Here is a 19,135-nt window from a genome sequence, read left to right on the forward strand (position 1 = left end):
AGGTACACCTGTGCACTACTCATGATGTCAGATCAGCATCCTGATGTGGCACACCTGTGAGGTGGGATGGATTATCTCAATATAGCAGATGTGCCCACTACCACACATTTGGACTGATTTGTGACCACTGTTTGGGAGGGATGGTTATATTGTGTATCTGGAATGAATTTTAGGTCTCTACGTCCATCCCATGAGGAATGGGAGCAGTAACAAATGTGTTGCGTTTATATTTTTGTTGAGTGTAGAAAAATATTTAGTATACACATCCAGAAATGCATATACTATTATATATTGTACATATATTTATTAGTTTCAGATGTAGCCATTCTTGTATTTTGCTTGTTTACATTATTGTATTTTGCACAACTCTGTTGCTTGTGAAGCTCGCACACAAGAATTTCACTCACATGTGCTGTGACAATGTACCTGCACATGTGATGTGACAATAAAAGTGATTTGATTTGATTTGATTTTGATTTGATTATTTTGGGTGCAGTGTATTTTTTGCATACATGCAGGTATAACAGAATAGCTTTAGTGTTTGTTTGTTTTAAACCTGAGTATGAACTTATATAATAAGTAGCAAGATATTAAAAAAGCAGTTTTATTCATTAAAAAATACACTATATCGGATTCATATCGGTATCGGCCGACATCCAAATTTATAATATCGGTATCGGACATAAAGAAGTGGCATCGTCCCATCTCTACTATGAATATGTCAGTGCCATTAGGATGAAATTCTTGTGTCACCAACATTTAACGTTAGACATATAATTCTAACAGCCTCTGTAAACTAATATCCTGGCTGCTCGAGGCTGCCGTTTTCTCTGACAGTTTCAATCAAAATTAGAAATGCTGCTCTGAGACTGAGAGAACTAATAGTGCTGCCTGTTGTGCAGTTAGTTTCCAAAACACGTTATTCATGGTTACATACAGTTTCAGACTGATGTGGGCCAAAGCCTAGCATAGCCTGTAACGTTATTATGACGGACACATTTTATGAGTGAACTTGACTTTAAGCGACTTACAGGTGTCTTTGAAAAATACTTTCTTATATCCAGGTTCTTCCTTTTTGCTGCCATCCTCCTCTCCTTCTTGCAGGTCCTCACAGCCCAGGCTTGCTGCTGCTAAAACTAAACAGAGCTCCCTGAGAGGCTCAGCCAATCACATTGGCCATTTTTGTCACATGACGTAGGACCAGGGCCGTGCAGAGAGGTTTAAAGGGGCGGGTGCTCAAAGTTAAAAAGGGGCACATTGAACCAGGCTGAATAACAACAACACACATTCATCAAGAATCTAATATGGGAAGGGCAGGGCTGTGTTGATCTGAGACTGTAGACATTAAAAAGTCCACAGGAGAGATGGTAGCAGATTAAACAAGTGTCATGAGATAATAACAAAATGCAAAGATTGGTGACAGCGCTTGGAACCATAAGGACACAAAAAACTGTGAGAAATAATTTAGGCTCTGCCTGTGAATCACTCTTTGCTTCTCTTCTTCCTTCCATCCCATCATTTCATATATCACTCTCCACTTGGTGTCTGAGAACAAGGCACAACTTGCTATTGCAATAAACTATAATCTAATTATCCACACCTAACAACTCCAGCACTTAATCTATAATAAAATGATGACAGAAAAATGTTATAGCACTGCCTTTAGTAGCCTCACACAGCTCCTGCTGTTTCCTCCTCATGTCCTTACCAGCCATGTCTGCACAATGTTATATCATGAGTAATAATTTAAAAAAATCTATATACATAAAACACACACATGCACACACACACAGTGACACTTTAGACCTTCTTCAGAATACTGAATATACTATGGGCATCATGGTGCTGATCCAGAATCCTTACATTATTATTCATTACTAGAGCTACAATAATAAAGCAAAGAGGAGGGGGAAGTAATAAATATGAAATAATGTATTTATGATGATTCCATTTGTTTCACTATCCTCTCTGTGCAGGGCAAAGCTTATTACATGTTTAAACTGTAGAGATACAATCATTTTACTGCTGTAAAATCCAACTTTTGTCTTATTTAAAATATAAATCTAATATAATCTGCTTCTTAATGTATGTTCTTTAAAATACAGCTTGTGTTTTTTAATATATTATAATTATAATAATTATTATGTGGACATGCATATTAGATCGTTTTTTAGTGAAATATAATCCCTCCAGAAAGGCAGGAAACTTACTTTAAAACTAAACATGTTCCCTAAAACGGTGACAGAGCTACAGACCCATGACAGCCTTACACAGGTAGCCAGCAGCTGTGACCAGCACTACCTGTGCAGTTAATAAAAGGACAGGTAATGTTTGTCGTGCTGTTGCACACACAGCACGCTCGTTTGTTTCAGTTCGTCAGTCCAACGTGTACGTAATAAGCTAATACTCCTGGGTGCTACACACTACAGTGTACGCTGTACACCTACTTACTGGTTGTGTCGCATCAGTCTGTGTCTCTGAGTTAACTTGTGTTTCTCCTGCAGCTCCGGACCGCTAAAAATGCGCGTGCTCTTTGTGAGCTCGTTCCCGGCTCGTAACCAGCGCGTTCTGCCGTCGAGGGCGACCATTGGTTAAATGTGATCATGTGACTGATGCAAGCCAGATCCTTTTATTTAGCAAAACTGTGATTAATAGTTAAATATTATTGTTGAGGGGCACAGACAGGACTCCGCACGCACGCACACATATAAAAAAAAAAAAATTTTTTTTAAAAAAGTTGCCTCAGCAAAAGGGCACTTTGGGCACCCATCAGGAAAGGGGCGGGTGCTCAAGCCCCTCTAGCCCCCCCCCTCTGCACGTGCCTGCGTAGGACTCCAGTAGAGGACATAGTTTAACTCTTTGTGCACCGCTGGGTGAATGAGACGTTGACTGATCGTTTTTTTCTTTCTATAGGGTTTGATTTTCTTTACTCGGAGAGATCAAATTATTGGTGGGAACAATTCAATAATCGCTGGACATTGGTGGGGACACATCCCTTCTGTCCATGCCAAATCTACGCCCTTGGGGGAGAGTTCCAGGTTCAGGTCTGAAGGGTCACTTCAGTGTGATCGCCTGCAGTTTCACACAGACCTTCCTTCTTTAGGCCTCAATCTTTTATTTAACATCCAGTTCGTGTATTTGGACAGTCTCTCCTAAACCCTAAACATCATTGTAAAAATAACTGTGGTTGACACGCAGTGGCTCTCATACAAAGTACTCAAATTATAAGCATTCCAAAGTAACTGGACTCCGCTGCTGTGGTTGGTGTTTAGAACCAGTGAACATGAAGCAGTCAAGACTTTAAGTTCGATTTCCTGCATCACTATGATTTATCCATAACAGTCTCCAGCTGCCCCACACAAAAAGTCATGTGACTGAAAGGAAGGTGTGGCCTGTTAGCAGCCCATAAAAACAGCTGATTCTGCACAGTCAAGCTCAGAACTTTCTTTCTCCAAGACTGCAGCAACCTCACGACTGAACCACTAAGACCTGCGGAGCGAACAGGATCAGCCGGACCTCTCTGCAGGTCTGCTTTCTCACTCTATTGCACGTACGCTAACCTATGACAACACATCATTTAAAGGGTTTTTACATCATTTAAAGGGTTTTTACATCTGGATTTAAAGCGTTAAAGACAAGAACTGATGAAGCTTAACGAGGCTAACAACTGTGTGTGTGTGTGTGTGTGTGTGTGTGTGTGTGTGTGTGTGTGTGTGTGTGCGTGCGTGTATGTGTGTGTGCACTTGTGTGTGTGTGTGTGTGTGTGCACTTGTGTGTGTGTGTGTGTGTGTGCGTGCGTGTGTGTGTGTGTGTGTGTGTGTGCGTGCGTGTATGTGTGTGTGCACTTGTGTGTGTGTGTGCACTTGTGTGTGTGTGTGTGTGTGTGTGTGTGTGCACTTGTGTGTGTGTGTGTGTGTGTGTGTGCGTGCACTTGTGTGTGTGTGTGTGTGTGCGTGCACTTGTGTGTGTGTGCGTGCACTTGTGTGTGTGTGTGTGCACTTGTGTGTGTGTGTGTGTGTGTGTGTGTGTGTGTGTGCATGCACTTGTGTGTGTGTGTGTGTGTGTGTGTGTGTGCGTGCACTTGTGTGTGTGTGTGTGTGTGTGTGTGTGTGTGTGTAACTTGTCATCACCAATGATCAAAGACTGTTGATCAATGATCAATCACCAGTGGTGCTAGTTTAAGTCATTGTGCAGATGTTTATAAGGTTGGAAACCTGCAGTCAGCTGAGACTGAAGAAGTCACATGATGAAATGTTTCTCCGTCCAGAAGAACAGAATCAACTTTTGAGGATTTCCTTACCTGGATGATTAAGTGTGTGTGTGCACTTGTGTGTGTGTGTGTGCGTGCGTGTATGTCAGGGCTCTAGACTAACTTTTTGCCATGGGCGTACCGGCACAAAAGTTAGGCGCACACAAATTTTATAATAATTTCTATAATATAATGTGTTTTTCTGGATACACTGTGCTTTTCCAGCATTCAAAGATTGATGACACCGTGTCAGAGCACTGGCTATGAATTTCAGAAGGATCAGGCCTTAACAGAAAAGTTAGCAATAGTTCTTTTCCTATTACAGCTACATCCACTTCTGTCGTGCCTAGGCTGCTCACTAGGGCTGGGTATCATCACTGATTTCTATAATCCATTCGATTCCGGTTTTCAAAGTCCCGATTCGATTCAACTTGGCCTCAGACAGTCAGAAATATTATAATTCTGATCATTTATCAGCACTGACTTCATCAGAATTGTGAACATCACAGCAGATGCCTTTGTGTGAAAGTAACTGAGAATAAAACAGAAAAACATGAAGGAGATTTTCCTGGTCTGGCTTTTTATAGCAGATAACCTTAAAAATATTCTACAATATTCTGCATATAAAGTTTAAATTTCTTCAGTATTGAACAATAGAAAAAACAGGCTTTCTTGTCCGAGGTCATTTAAGTGAAAAAGAAAAAGACAGCAGCCACAGCGCTGTAAACAACGGTAGACTGGTGGGTAATAAGCCAATGAATAATACAGAAAACAGAGATTGGAGACGGAAACTGTTCTTGAAGTACAGAGAGAGAGAGAGAGAGAGAGAGCTAGCTGTGCATGGAGTGTGATTTTAATTGTTGTGGAAGCAAAACAGCAAAATTCAGCTCGGTGAATTTTGGTTGGAGAGAGACAAAACCTGCAGCTCAGAATCAGCGCAAAAAGACGTAAACACATCGCGGACCGGACGCATCGGATTCGCTGAGCTCCGACAGCGTGTCCGTTTACGGGCCGTCGGGTGAGAAAGCCGAGAAAGACAAAGCTGATCCTGATGCGTCGGTCTGTGTTTACGTCTTTGTGTGGAGTCCGTGTACCTGCTCTCATCTGCTGTTTGGTTGTTGTTGAAATGGTTTTGTGAGCTTTAATCTGAGAATCTGGCGTTTCTGGCAAAACACAGTTATGTTTAAAAGTCGATTCAGGATTTAATGAATCGATATCCTTTATTCAAGCTACTCACCTCCCACTTCCACCTGCACTTTCAACTGGACCACGGCCAATCAGAGAGGTCCCGCCCCTGACTATCTCTGATTGGTTTAGTCCACGATAGGGGCAAAATGTGTGTCTGTTGTTGACCACAGGGAAGGTTGCAGATTTTGTTTGTTTTTTTTGCTACCCGAACAGTTGGTCGCACAGGTGCAACCAAATATTTTTTTTTAGTCGCACCACTGAAAAATTTGGTCGCATTTGCGACCAAATTGGTCGCACTCTAGAGCCCTGTATGTGTGTGTGCACTTGTGTGTGTGTGTGTGTGTGTGTGTGCGTGCGTGCGTGCGTGTGTGTGCACTTGTGTGTGTATGTGTGTGCACGTGTGTGTGTTTGGCAGTCTGATGCGGTTTCAAATAATCAAACAATCAAAGCTTTATTCGCCACATGCAGGTTGCCCTGCAGTGAAATGGGACCCCCCCCCCCGACCTTACACACACATCACAGACATCACATGGGGATACAGTCGGAGATCGGTAGCGTTACAGAAAAACACTGAAATGTACACTACAATGGGAAAGTACAAGAGGAAAAAAAGAGACCTCTACTCATGCTGTGCTTCCATGGTAGGACAGCATGAGAACAGGAAACAAAAACACTCCTCTGCACAAAAAGCACATAAATGTCCACAGCACAACTTTGTGAAAGACATGACAAGCCACAGGATTGGGTGGGGGGTGAGGAGTAATCCGAAGCGAACACAGCAGCCGCCCTGCACAGTGCTACCATTCCAGCGCGGCACACAGACCCGCCGTGTTCCCCCGCAGGAAACAAGCATCGAAGGCGTTTGGAAAGTGAGGGGGGATGAGTGCGTGCTTATCAGTGTAAGTGTATGTGTGTGTGTGTGCGTGTCCAGAGTTCAGCTGAGACAGTGTCCTTCGCCCTATCAGGCTAAGTAAACAGTCTGCTAGCCAACCCAGGTGGCCATGTATGGGATGGGAAGGAACAGACTAAACACAGTCGTCATGAACAAATGGACAACAACACTGACCGGGATTCACAAACGACTGAATGACTTCATACCTGGATCAACAGAACACGTGCATTAATCACAGGAACAAATAGGAAACTAAATGGATCAAAGTAAATGAATTTGGGAGTTAATAGAAAGGCAAATAAATACAAAATCAAAGCATAAAAGCAGTTAAACTTCCTGATGAAGCTACGAGACTTTTTTCAGAGCGAACAAAGACACGCAGCTCTCGTCTCGTTTGTCCTGTAAGTGTTTGGTGCTGCAGGATTTACACACAGTTATTCTTTATGGATGTGAACCTGAGAGCTGCACGTTCATTTAGAAATGACTTTCATGTTGTGTGTTACAGCCATGGCATCCCGTTGGTGGCCCTCCTCGATGCTCTTGGCTTCACTGCTGTTTCTCTACTGGACGACCTCCTCTGCTCGGCCCCGTGACCCCGTCACAGCTGACCTCTCACCACCTTACAGGGCTCGCAGAGACCTGCCTGAAGACAGCAGAGACCAAGCTGATCAAGTTCTGAATGCTGTCAAAGATTCTCTGTCTCTGTTTAAAGACGTGATGGAAAATATTAACCCAGATAAAGTGGTAGGTGTAATCAAAAGCCTTTCAAACTTTGCTAGCCTGGCACCTGGCATCGGAGGTGTGGTCTCCTCTGTCATCAGCATGGTCCTAGTCTTCATCCCACAGGACGACCCAGTGCTGAAGGCAGTGAAGGAAGGCTTCGCTGAAGTAAACAGGAAGATGGATTCACTCTCCATCCAGATCTCTGACCTGGCAACAGACGTAGAGTGGTTCAGCTACATCAGCGTCTACTCTCAAGATGAACTCCGCATCCTCAACGCCTGGAGGAAGTTCAACGAGTTTCGAGAGAGTGGCGAGCTGATGCGAGGTGAGGACAAATGGCGACTGGCACAAATATTCACCAACTACTATGAGAACACGGGAGCTGAGACCGGTATGACCAACCTTTACCATTACCTGACAGTCACCAGCACGTCTCTGAGCGGAAACATCAACGAACTCCTGAAGAGAAAGTTTAAATGTGACACGAGTCAGATCGGAAAATACAACTTGTATTTAAGCAGCCTGCTGTGGAAGGGGATGCTAGTCAACCAGTTCTACTGGAAACTCCTGGGTTTAAACACAGCAGCCAAAGAAGCTGAACACACGCAGATGTTCAAGAAAGTCTCTGAAGCTCAGATTTCAGCTGTACAGTTCTGTCTGACCAACTATGAGCAGTTCATGAAGAACGATGTGATAGAGACCGCCAAAGCTCACACTGCTAATAACAAGCAAGCCATCGCTGTTCAGGTGAAGACGGTTCTGGACCAGAAGTACAACTGGTACAGCTGGGTGGTGGTGGTATATGACACTGATACAGACACGACATATGCATTTCACAATATGACAAAGATCCCTGTGGACAGTGTGACTGTGGCTGTGGGCTACACTCTGAAAGAAGAGCAGGACACTAAAGCAGCAGCAGTGGTAAAGGAGCTGGACTCGTGTAACCTGGAGCCATATTACTTTTACCATAACCTTTTGCCAGAAACACACTGCGATCAAATGGCACAGAATATTTTAAACTGCAACCGCAAGGTCGATGGAGTTTCTGTAGGTCAGTTTTTAAAGGTGATGCACAGCATCAAGTTTAAGTGGGACGACTTAGTGGAAGTCCCAGCAGCCATGAAGTCCTTCAGATGTTGGAGGTATGATTGGCTTCCACCTCAATACAGTGTTCGCTATGACTTACCTCACTACAGCCAAATCTGCATCCATTACTCCCGGTCACTTGCCGTCTGCAATCCTGATACGTGTCTGAACGGGGGACGGTGCAAGAGGCTGCTGGACTCCAACCAACACCTGTGCGACTGCCCCGACAGTTACCTGGGAGACAGGTGTGAACACAAGATGAACACCACTGTGCCGCCCATAGATGTAGGGTTTACTGTGAAGAGAGCTCCGCCGTCACCGCTGAACTAAATCTGGAGGATCGGTGCGCACTCATTAAAAACCACATTACTGTGAAGTTCACAGGAAACTCTGTAGCTCATGAAAAAAGCATCAGTAGAATAAAGCAAAACTGATTTTGTTCAAGAATGAAATGTGCTGACACAGCAGTCCACTGCAAACATGACAACAAACAGTCAGGACCAGCTGAGGTCCTTTCTGTGTAAGGCAGTCATGCTTTAACGATGTATTCGTTGTGTTTTCTTTGTGCTTGCCATGAAAATAATTAACTATGTGACCACAAATAAAGACACCTGGACTGTGTCTGATTCTTAAAATATCTGAAACCATGGCTGTGGTTGGGGATGGGATCCACTGTGAACTGGTGCGTTTCTCCTTCATGTTTGCGTCCGCTGAAGCTTCACGGGTCAGAGTAACGTTGTGAAGTCATTCTGGAAGCTGCAAAAAACGGCGAAAATCTTTCACTTTGACTTTCTCATCTTCGGTTTGACAGCATTTTAGTAGATAAAGTCAGATGGTTTGAACATGAATTGAGCTGGAGTTTAAGAAGGCCTCTGGGGGGTCGGGCTGAAAACGAACAGCTTGTAGGGCTGGCGATGTCATCTATAGACAGAGGACACGTTAGGAGGTGCAGTCCTGCTCCTCAAATTCAAATAATTTATCTCAAACTAATGCTGTCAAATAAAAGACATCATGTCCTCTTCATGCAGCTGATAACAGTCAGTGTGAAACAGAAGCTGTGCAGGTCTACGATCAGCTGTAAGGAGGATGCCGAGGAGGAAACATGCAACGACACACGTACAGGTAACACGGTGGCTCAGCCTTTGGACTTTTTCCTCCGTGGGTTTAGATTTGGCTACAGATATACTTAAAGTGTGATCGGCATTAAGTGCAGACATGCATGACTGTTTCATGTCGGGGGTGCTGAGCTGTGAATCTGAGGGCAGCTGGGGACAACACCGGGACAAATGAGTCGTTAGAGCTGCAAACGTGAGAGGACAGCGCAGTCCTGCAGTCCTGCAGTCCTGCAGTTCTGCTTCAGTCACTCGCAGGAAAACTGTAAAAAAAAAAGTTAAGTGTTCATTGCATTTCAGTTAATTTCTCTCACTGGGTGTGAGCGGCACAGAGTGTGTCTGTGTGACAGATGTTACTCATTAACACTGATTGAGACTGCTTTGTAACCTCCACATTAACCCTTTCACACACAGTGGTCACTACAGCTATTCAAAGGCTGTTTGCTGGTATTTGTGTGCACTTGTATTGGTGTTGATGGTATACTTGCACATAAACCAGTACATTGGACACTGATGTGTCGCTCCATACCCTGCCACCTGGTGGTTGTTAAATGTTACTGCAGATTTTTGATGTGTTTCATTGTAATCATTGTCATTTAACCCTGTCATGCATGAATTATGACAACCTCAATCAGGATTTTTTTCTTAGGTATTTTTATTTATCTTTTCAGGCCTGATCCTGATTGAGGTTGTCATAATTCATGCATGACAGGGTTAAAAACAAACTCTGCTCCAAAGCTGAATATTTTTTTAAAAGATTTTGTTAAGATCAGCAGCAGTCACCACATAAACCCGATAATATCTCACTGCAGTGAGAGCTGCAGCGCCAGCGTCTGTACTGACATGAACATGGCTGTTCATTCTTTAACTAATGCAGGTGTACTTTAACATTACTTTACTGAGTCTGTCCACTCAGGTCAGGGAAACTTTGCACTTTTGCACAAAGACAAGATTCAGTTTGCTTTCAAATAAAAGTATAAAATTAATCTATGAAAAAACTCAATAAGCATACTTTCCTGTGAGAATAATCGGTGCAGTTTGCATCTTAATTGCCAGCTGGGTCAGTCGTGTCCGAACAGCTGAAACCTCTGCAGAGCTGATCAAGATCAGCACACACAGAACAGGGCAGACTTTGTGCAGCTCTCAGTAAACGAGATCAAACTTCCACTTTACATTTAACAACCATACGACCACGAGTGGCATCGGCATCCAGGGTGGAGGAACCTATATTTTGAGCAGTGTGTCATGGAGGAATCCAACAAACATCCGGACAACCCGTCCAAGCGGACCGACAAAAAGAGGAAGACCTACTCACAACTGACCTGGGGTAAGTGTTTTAGAGCAGCGGTCCCCAACCCCCGGGCCTCGGACTCGTACCGGTCCGTGAGTCGTTTGGTACCGGGCCACGAGAGTTGAGGCTCAGGTGTGAAATGTATAGTTTTCAGGGTTTTTATCGGTTTTCAGCGTTATTTTGTTATCGTTTTTATCTTTTACTCGGTTTTCCTGGGTCTTTTCACTTGTGTTATGAATAAATCTTCTTTTTTTCAGTACCGGTACCAGTTTTATTTTGTTGTATTTATCCGCGACACCTTAAAGGCCGGTCCGTGAAAATATTGTCGGGCATAAACCGGTCCGTGGCGCAAAAAAGGTTGGAGACCGCTGATTTAGAGTCCATAAACACAAAGCTGGATATCCTAGGGATGCTCCATCAGGAGATCAGAGAGTTTATCTCCAGAACGGCAACACAGAACTCAGACGTTCTGTCGCAACAATAAAAGTGAATAAGTCCCCAGAAAAACTGTCCTTGACATATAAACGAGAAGCATGAGAGACAACATGGTTTTGAGCCTTAAATGTTTGTGATCATGTTTCATAGGTCTCAATGTTAATTTGTTGATGGATTTTGTGTTTGAGCATTTGATCTTGGATAGTTGTTCCTGCCTCATGTTTTGTTATGTTTTGCAAGTAGTGATGTGGAGATGACACCTCACGGAGGGTGTGGCACATTGTGCTTATTGTGTTGATGTGTGTCATTGGTTCAGATATATGGATGACACCTGGGTGAAAATCAAATCTCAGGACGTTTCACATTTCACGGATCACATTAACTCAGTGGACCGACACATCAAATTCACCAGGGAGGATATGAAAAGTGGCAGGTTAGCCTTCCCAGCTGGACTTTTGTCAAAGCTGGGAAGGCACCAAAAGAAAGCTCCAGCTGATCCAGGACAGAAGGACAACCTCTGACTAAGGGAAAACCTGTTGTGATCCCGTACATGTCAGGAGCAGTTGAGACTAGTTTTCTCTGAACACTGCGTCTCTGTGGCTTTTAAACCCCAAAACCCGCTGTGCCAAAAATAGGTCCACCCCAAGGATCGGGTCGCCCGACACAAACAGAGTAACATAGTGTACGCTGTTAAGTGCAGGAGGATTGGCAGGATTTATACATCGGGGAAACCAAACAACCTCTGGCTAAGAGGACGGCACAACACAGAAGAGCTACCTGGTCAGGCCAGGAGTCCTGTAGTTCATGGACGTTGATGTTGATGTCATTGATCTGTAGGCCGAGCAGTGTGTTGGTTCTGATTCAATCATTTATTTGTCTATCAGTGGTCACGCTGTACTTCAGTCTGTTTTATCTCCTCGTCTGTCACTTTTGGGAAGTTGGATTTTACCCCTTACCGGAATTATTTGCTTCTCTGGCTGATGTCCAGTTGGATTGAATATTTGCATTTTGAACTTTAACCTTGGTCTTCTGTGTCCTATGACTTGGCAGTCTTCCCTCTGTCTCTCATTACAAGGAGCCGGGGATCGAACCACCAAACTTCAAATAAGATCCATGAGACCGAGATCATGCGAAGCGAGGATCCAAATGCAGATGATTATAGGCAGGAAGGAGTTAACTGAAGCTGAGCTATTGATTTATTAATGCTGATTGGCAGAAAACACAGAACTAAAAACCAAAACAGAACAGAGAACTAAAACAGAAAACCTAAGCTGACAAACGCAAGGAACGGAGAACCACAAGGGTAGATTAACAGTCTGACGAAGAGCAGAGGAAACACTGACGGGTGCGTTATGATCCAATTGGCCCCACTCACGCACCACCCAAGAAAGAACACAAACAGTAGTGCCTTTTAAAGTGCTAAGCAGCCATTTATTTGCTTCAGCAGTGAGCAGTGCCAAAAATAACAAACAAAACTCCCTAATGGTCCTTATGCTTTCCTACACAAATGAAAACAAACAAAAAGACAATTCACTTACCTAACTTAGGAAACACAGGAGAAAACTTATTCAACAAAAATGACTTCTCACGCTTAATAGGATGCTGCAGTGAACAATATATACAAGGTGAACAAAATACACAATTCCTACTTTACAAATCTATGTACAGCTATTTACAAGATTAAGGTACTAACACCAGACACACACACACACAAGGTCATACTTGCAAAACAATGGGCAAAGACACTCTACGAAACAACGAATCAAAACCACAGGCTCTTTGTTGGATGGTGGAGGCTAGGAGAGAGGGGGGCCAGGTGGCTGTCATCTGGTGGTTAAATACTGGAGGTGATAAACCAATTATCCAATCCGAGGACAGGAAGAGACTCCAGCCAACTACTCAACAGGCACGCCCAAGTGTCCATCTTCTAAGAAAGAAAAGGGGAAAACACCCACAGCCATTGTCTGGTGGGAGGAGTCACACACAAAACAAACACTGATAACATTGGATCATAACATTTCCTCCCACCCAAAAATCAAACATTTAACCCCAAATGAAATGTTTGATTCATGACCTAGAGAGGGCATCAGCCATGACATTCTCTAAGCCCTTTTTGTACCGGATTTCAATGTTGAAGTCCTGGAGGAGTAAGGACCAGCGCATAAGGCGCTGGTTGCTGTTCTGCATCTGAGTTAGGAACTGGAGAGGGTTGTGGTCAGAAAACACAACGATTGGAAGGGGACTGGACCCAAGGTACACTTCAAAGTGTTGCAAGGCTAGCAATAAGGCTAAGGCTTCCTTTTCAATCGTGCTGTAATGTAATTGGTGTTTTAGGAATTTTTTGGAAAAGAAACAGACTGGATGGTCAATGCCATGTTCATCCTCCTGCAAAAGCACTGCACCAGCCCCCAAAGCACTGACATCCACCTCAAGCTTGAACGGACGTGTGAAATCAGGGGCGGCCAGCACAGGAGGACTGCAAAGCAGAGCTTTGGCAGCTTCGAAAGCAAACTGACATGTCTCTGACCACACAAATGGTGATTTTGGACTGGCAAGACTGGTTAATGGGGCTACTACCTCGGAGAAGTTTTTGCAGAACCCACGATAATAACCTGCCATGCCTAGAAAACGACGCAGCTCCCGACGTGTCTGCGGAGCTGGGAAGTTTAATATTGCCTGCACTTTCACGGCAACAGGGAGGACTTGACCCTGTCCTACTTGTTTCCCTAGGTAGCTTACAACAGCCTTTCCGAACTCACATTTAGCCAAGTTTAGTATCAGTGAAGCATCATGCAAGCCGTCAAATATTTCACTGAGGGTTTTGAGGTGTTCAGTCCAGGTGGATGAATAGGCCACTATATCACCCAGATACACTTCGCAGTTTATGACTCCATGTAACACAGTGTTCATCAGTCGTTGGAATGTGGCGGGAGCATTTCTTAACCCGAACGGCATGATGTGTATTGCAAAAAGTGGTCGGGTGTCACAAAGGCACTGATTGGTTAATGGGACTTGCCAGTATCCTTTTAGGAGGTCAAGTTTGGTCACAAAGTTTGCCAAGCCCACACGGCCGAACAAGTCATCCATGCGTGGGAGTGGGAAAGAGTCTGGTTTTGTAGCAGCGTTTACCTTTCGGTAGTCGTTACAGAAACGGGAGGTTTGATCGGGTTTTGGAACGAGCAGTGATGGTGAGTTCCAAGAACTATTACTGGAACGGGCAAAACCATGGTCAAGAACATACTGGACTTCTTGCTGCATTATGGCACGCTTAGTGGGATTTACTCTGTAGGCATATTGCTTTATTGGTTTGTGATCACCCACATCAATATCGTGACTTAGCACGTGCGTTTGAGTGGGTATATCACCGAAAAGATTTGGGTAATTGTTAATGAGCTCACAGGCATCAGATTTGGCAGGATCAGACTGATGTGCTAAATAGACATCCAAGTCACCCAAGATTTCTGAGTTCCTGAGTAATTCCCTCGTTTTAAACGATAAGAAGACTGAGACTGTGGTGTTCAACAGTAAAATCCCTCGTGCCTAACTCTGTGCTGCCCTGGGTTCCTTTGCTAGTTTTTCTTGTGACTATGTCAGTAACTTGGGCGCACTGCTGGATAGCTCGCTCAAACTCGATAAGCAAGTGTCTGCTGTAGTGAGATCTAGCTTCCACCAACTGCGCCTTATCTCTAAGGCTAGGCATTATGTTCCGCATGAGGACCTGGAGAAGCTTATTCACGCTTTTGTGACCTCCAGGTTGGATTATTGTAACTCCTTGTACTATGGTCTTCCCTCTTCTCTTCTTCTTACACTGCAAACAGTCCAAAATGCAGCAGCCCGCCTTTTGACTGGTACCAGGAAATTTTGCCCTATTACTCCTGTTCTAGCTAGCCTGCATTGGCTGCCCATAAAGTACCGTATTCACTTTAAAATATTACTCCTTACATTCAAAACTATTAATAAATTAGCGCCAAGTTATCTTAGTGAACTTCTCAAACCACATACTCCTGCTAGAACACTCAGATCTGCCACTCAACTACTTCTGACCCAACCCAGATCTCGGCTGAAGTCCCGGGGTGACCGTGCGTTTGCTCCGGCTGCCCCGGTACTGTGGAACACCCTTCCTCTCGACCTCCTCGCATCTGATTCCATTGCACTGTTCAAATCACGACTAAAAACCCACTTATTCAATCTTGCCTTTCCCTCTAGTTAATATTTCTTTTATGATTTTATATCATGTGAAAAGCTTCCTTAAAATCCACCGTAAAAAACATCGCCTTCGACAGAGTGCATCGCTTGGGGGCCGTGAGGTTGCCACTCACACTAACTTGCATTAACTTAACATTAACATCTGTTTTAACTTACCAGTATCAAATCGCATCTTAAGTGTGATATGATAGCAGAATTAACACCGTCACTCTCCGTCAGTGATTTAATTGGAATGTTTCCGGGTTTTTTTTCTTCTCTCTTTTCCCCCCTCTTGTTTTTATGCTGCTCACCCTTGTCCTTGGTTTCTTTCTTTATTTCTTTCACTGCTTCGATCACCTGCTTCCACACTCATCCACAAACAGCATCCTTTATTTCTACACATAGGCACAGCACGATCACGCACAGTCATGCGTTCAACGGCAGCGCATTTGCATCAGTCAGACAGCGCACACAGTCGTATATGATACACACACTTAAGCCAAGCCTACTCATATTAGTAAATATGCACACACATAGTCAAACTATGTTTGACTATGTTACATTTTGATTTGTTACATGGAATATAAATGGAGCTGGCTCCAGAGAAAAGAGGTTAAAAATATTTAACCAACTCAAAAAACTACAGGCGGATGTTGTCCTATTACAAGAGACCCACAGACCTCTTAGAGGTTCGAATGAACTTAAAACACCTGAGTTTCCTAATGTGTTCTCAGCTTGTTATAATTCTAGACAAAGGGGAGCAGCAATTTTAATACATAAAAATATTAATTTCACAGTACTCGATACAGTTATAGATCCAGAGGGCAGATTCTAAATCATTAAACTATCTATACTTGATAAAAAGCTATGTATTGTAAGTGTCATGGTCCTGGGTCGGTGACCCAGCGCTTTAAGTTTATTATTATCATTTTCCAATTTATTATCATGATTATTATTATTGTTTGAGTTCTACGTGTTATATTCAGTCTGCCTCTGAGTCTGCGTCTGTATCTGTCTGTCTATGGCGTCACCCCGTCTGTTTGTGAATCTGTCTGTTTAGTTCAATGTCTTGTCTGGTTCCATGTGTCTGAGTTTCCTGTTTTATTGTGAAGGTCTGTGTTGTATGTGAGTGTGCTCAGTTTACGTTTCCCCTGTCTCGTCAGCTGTGATTTCTCCCAGGTGTGTTCCCCTCCTGACTCTCTTCCCTTGATTACTGCCGTCTGTGTATTTAAGCCCTGTGTTTCTCTGTGTTAGTATCGTGTCGTACCCTCAGAATTATGCCTGTGTGTTCAGTTCTCGGTGTCATTGGTCTGTTCACGGTTTCGTTTGTCACCAGCAATAAAGCTAAGGTTCTCAGTTTCAATTCAGTCTCAATTCAATTCCAGAGTCTCAGAGTCTCGCATTTGGATCCTCCTCTCCATCCGCCTGCACACAGAGCCCTGACAGTAAGTGTATATGGTCCAAATGTTGATGATCCCTCATTCTTTCACGGGTTTTTCAGTGCACTCTCTGAACACTTAGATGGCACACTTGTTCTTGGAGACGACCTCAACCTTGGACTAAATGAAGACATGGATAGGCTCAATACAGCAGGAACTCAGCGTAACTGGCAGTCCACAAATATAATCAAACAATATATGAGCGACTTTGGTCTTTGCGATGCATGGCGCTCTCTTCACCCCACCAGTAAGGAATATACTTTTTTCTCACATGTCCATCACTCTTACTCTCGTCTGGATTATTTTATGGTCAGCAGCTCACTGCTGAGTGAGATTTCAGACACTGAGATTCACCCTATAGCTGTCAGCGATCATGCTCCTGTATCTTTAACACTAATGCACAAGAATAATACTACGCCAAGTAAAAACTGGAGATTCACTACACGCCTAGACTAAGAACGTAAGAGGTGAATAAACATGGAAACAACACAGAAAGGAAACTCAACAACCTCAAATAACCACCAAACAACATAAGCACAAGAAAACAAAACCAGGAAATGAGATGGAAAAGTCCATAAACACAAAACCCTGGGTCAAAGATCCAGAACCGTGACACAGACTGAGAGTACACCTGTGTTCAGGTAAACCTCTGCAGTTGTTGTGTTCTGGTTTCATTTTATTAACCCCGATTCTTTTGTCCCCATGATAGAACAGAGAAAACCGACTCATAGTGTTAAAACATTTATATTTCTTTTTATTCAATCATCTTCCAGAAGACAGAGACCTCTGCACAGCCCAAATGCCAGTTGCAGGATCTCTAACATTAGAATTATAAACTGTCTCATATAGGTTTTATTTTGGTACTTTACACGTCACAGTTTCAATACAAACATTGCTTATATGGCAAAGTTTCTCTTTTCTGTCTGGCTTCCCGTATTTATTAATATACTGTACAGCTCTACGGCTCTAGGCATACGTGGCAAATTCCCAGGAGTCCTTGCGTGTTGACGTCACAGAGCTAGGAGGAAGAAGGAAGTCTTCTTCAGAGCGAGCGGACAAAGCACGATGGAAGAAAATCAGTGAGTGTTTAAAGAACTTTTAATGAGACTTCTGCTTGACTGTCGACCTCCTTATGGATGTGATTAGGATAAACATGTGCCAGTGAAACTTCCTGTATGAACCCTTAAACTATTCGCACTCTTCGGCGTTTTTAGGAGGAAGAAGGAAGTCTTCTTCAGAGCGAGCGGACACAGCACGATGGAAGAAAATCAGTGAGTGTTTAAAGTTTAAAGAACTTTTAATGAGACTTCTGCTTGACTGTCGACCTCCTTATGGATGTGATTAGGATAAACATGTGCCAGTGAAACTTCCTGTATGAACCCTTAAACTATTCGCACAATCCGTTCACGTTCGGAGGAAGAAGTCGTTGGAAAATTGGGTGGGGGAGGGTGTTCGTGGTTATGTTGTTGTGTGCGTGCAACTCAGTTTACATTCATGCTTTCTGAAATCACCCTTATCTCTATAAGACGACCATCCACCTTTGTAGAGCGCTGCAGGCCATTCCTGTTTCACTTCTTGCCGGGCGTTCCTGATCGCTGCTCTGTGATTGTCTGTCTTAGAGGAAAGCAGAATTATTTTAATGCTTTTCCAGTTTTCTTCTGCAGGAATCTAAAGTTGTGTGATTTTTAACAGGGCACAGGTCAAGATACTGCTCCTGGAAGAGCTGAATAGACTGACTGAGGAGCAGTTTAAGAGTTTCAAGTGGCAACTGGGACTCAGGATGCAGGATATGCCTGCATACCAGCGGGAGAGGGCAGACCGACATGAAACTGTGGATCTGATGATGCAGCATCGCCCCCATCAGGCCGTGGTCATTACCACTGAGATTTTTGGGGCCATCGCCAGGAACGATCTCGCTGAGCATCTGACTGAGCGTCTGGCCGATATCAACATGGGAGGTGATGAACCTGCTCTTTCCAAATGAAGCTGTAGAAATGTCCTCACTTTATTTGCACTGAGACAGCAGCAGAGCACGAGCTGAAGCAAGAAGAATGATTTCGTTATTTTTTTAAGAGAACATTTAAAAAATTACCTTTATTTGGTAAAACTTTTACTTTTTCATGACGATGGTGAGGAGTGGTGTGTGAACTTGTGAAACACGCCAGAACCAGCATGACAGAGTGATCATGTGACTCTGTGATTATTCGACTGTTTCTCTGTTTCAGATCTGAGATGACGGGTCTTCGCCTGAAGCTCCAGAAGCATCACGTTCATCAGCACGAAATACAAATCCATGTTTGTTTATTGATAAATAATCAATAAACTTGTTTTACATGATCTCTGCCTCTGAGACCCAAACTCTGTATTACAGCTCCACCATAAGCAGGGGCGGAGCGTGGGGGTGGCTTACTGGGCTTAAGCCCGGGTTGTTTTGTCAGAAGCCCGGGGTCTTTTGGAGTGCAATTTTTTCATAGTTAGATGCCTGGCTGACAACTGTATAAAACAAAAAGTACACACAATATTCGAAGCACA

At 43.6% G+C, this 19,135-nt stretch overlaps 2 protein-coding genes across 3 annotated transcripts; both read left to right on the forward strand.

The window, feature by feature from the left end:
• The first annotated feature begins 3,435 nt into the window (after positions 1-3,435).
• Positions 3,436-8,762, forward strand: LOC146576842 (cephalotoxin-like protein). The gene is made up of 2 exons (XM_085272386.1): positions 3,436-3,526; positions 6,835-8,762. The coding sequence occupies exon 2, from the start codon at positions 6,837-6,839 to the stop codon at positions 8,469-8,471; it is 1,635 nt and encodes a 544-aa protein (XP_085128512.1). The 5' UTR covers positions 3,436-3,526; positions 6,835-6,836; the 3' UTR covers positions 8,472-8,762.
• A 965-nt stretch (positions 8,763-9,727) lies between these two features.
• LOC146576843 (uncharacterized) lies at positions 9,728-18,940 on the forward strand. Of its 2 annotated transcripts, XR_014892295.1 has the most exons (7): positions 9,728-10,580; positions 16,550-16,609; positions 16,686-16,850; positions 17,560-17,682; positions 17,818-17,874; positions 18,296-18,561; positions 18,829-18,940. XR_014892295.1 is itself a non-coding variant. In XM_085272387.1 (5 exons), the coding sequence occupies exons 2-5, from the start codon at positions 17,669-17,671 to the stop codon at positions 18,837-18,839; spliced, it is 348 nt and encodes a 115-aa protein (XP_085128513.1). In that variant the 5' UTR covers positions 16,481-16,609; positions 17,560-17,668; the 3' UTR covers positions 18,840-18,940. The 2 variants fall into 2 exon arrangements, 1 of the variants encoding a protein (XP_085128513.1); XM_085272387.1 differs by lacking the exons at positions 9,728-10,580; positions 16,686-16,850 and having other exon boundaries at positions 16,481-16,609.
• Positions 18,941-19,135: the final 195 nt, after the last annotated feature.

Source organism: Mchenga conophoros, linkage group LG4 (genome assembly GCF_057382185.1).
Source record: "Mchenga conophoros isolate Kocher_MC1m ecotype Shallow Benthic linkage group LG4, M_conophoros_male_GT1.1, whole genome shotgun sequence".
In the NCBI taxonomy this organism is placed as follows: domain Eukaryota; kingdom Metazoa; phylum Chordata; class Actinopteri; order Cichliformes; family Cichlidae; genus Mchenga; species Mchenga conophoros.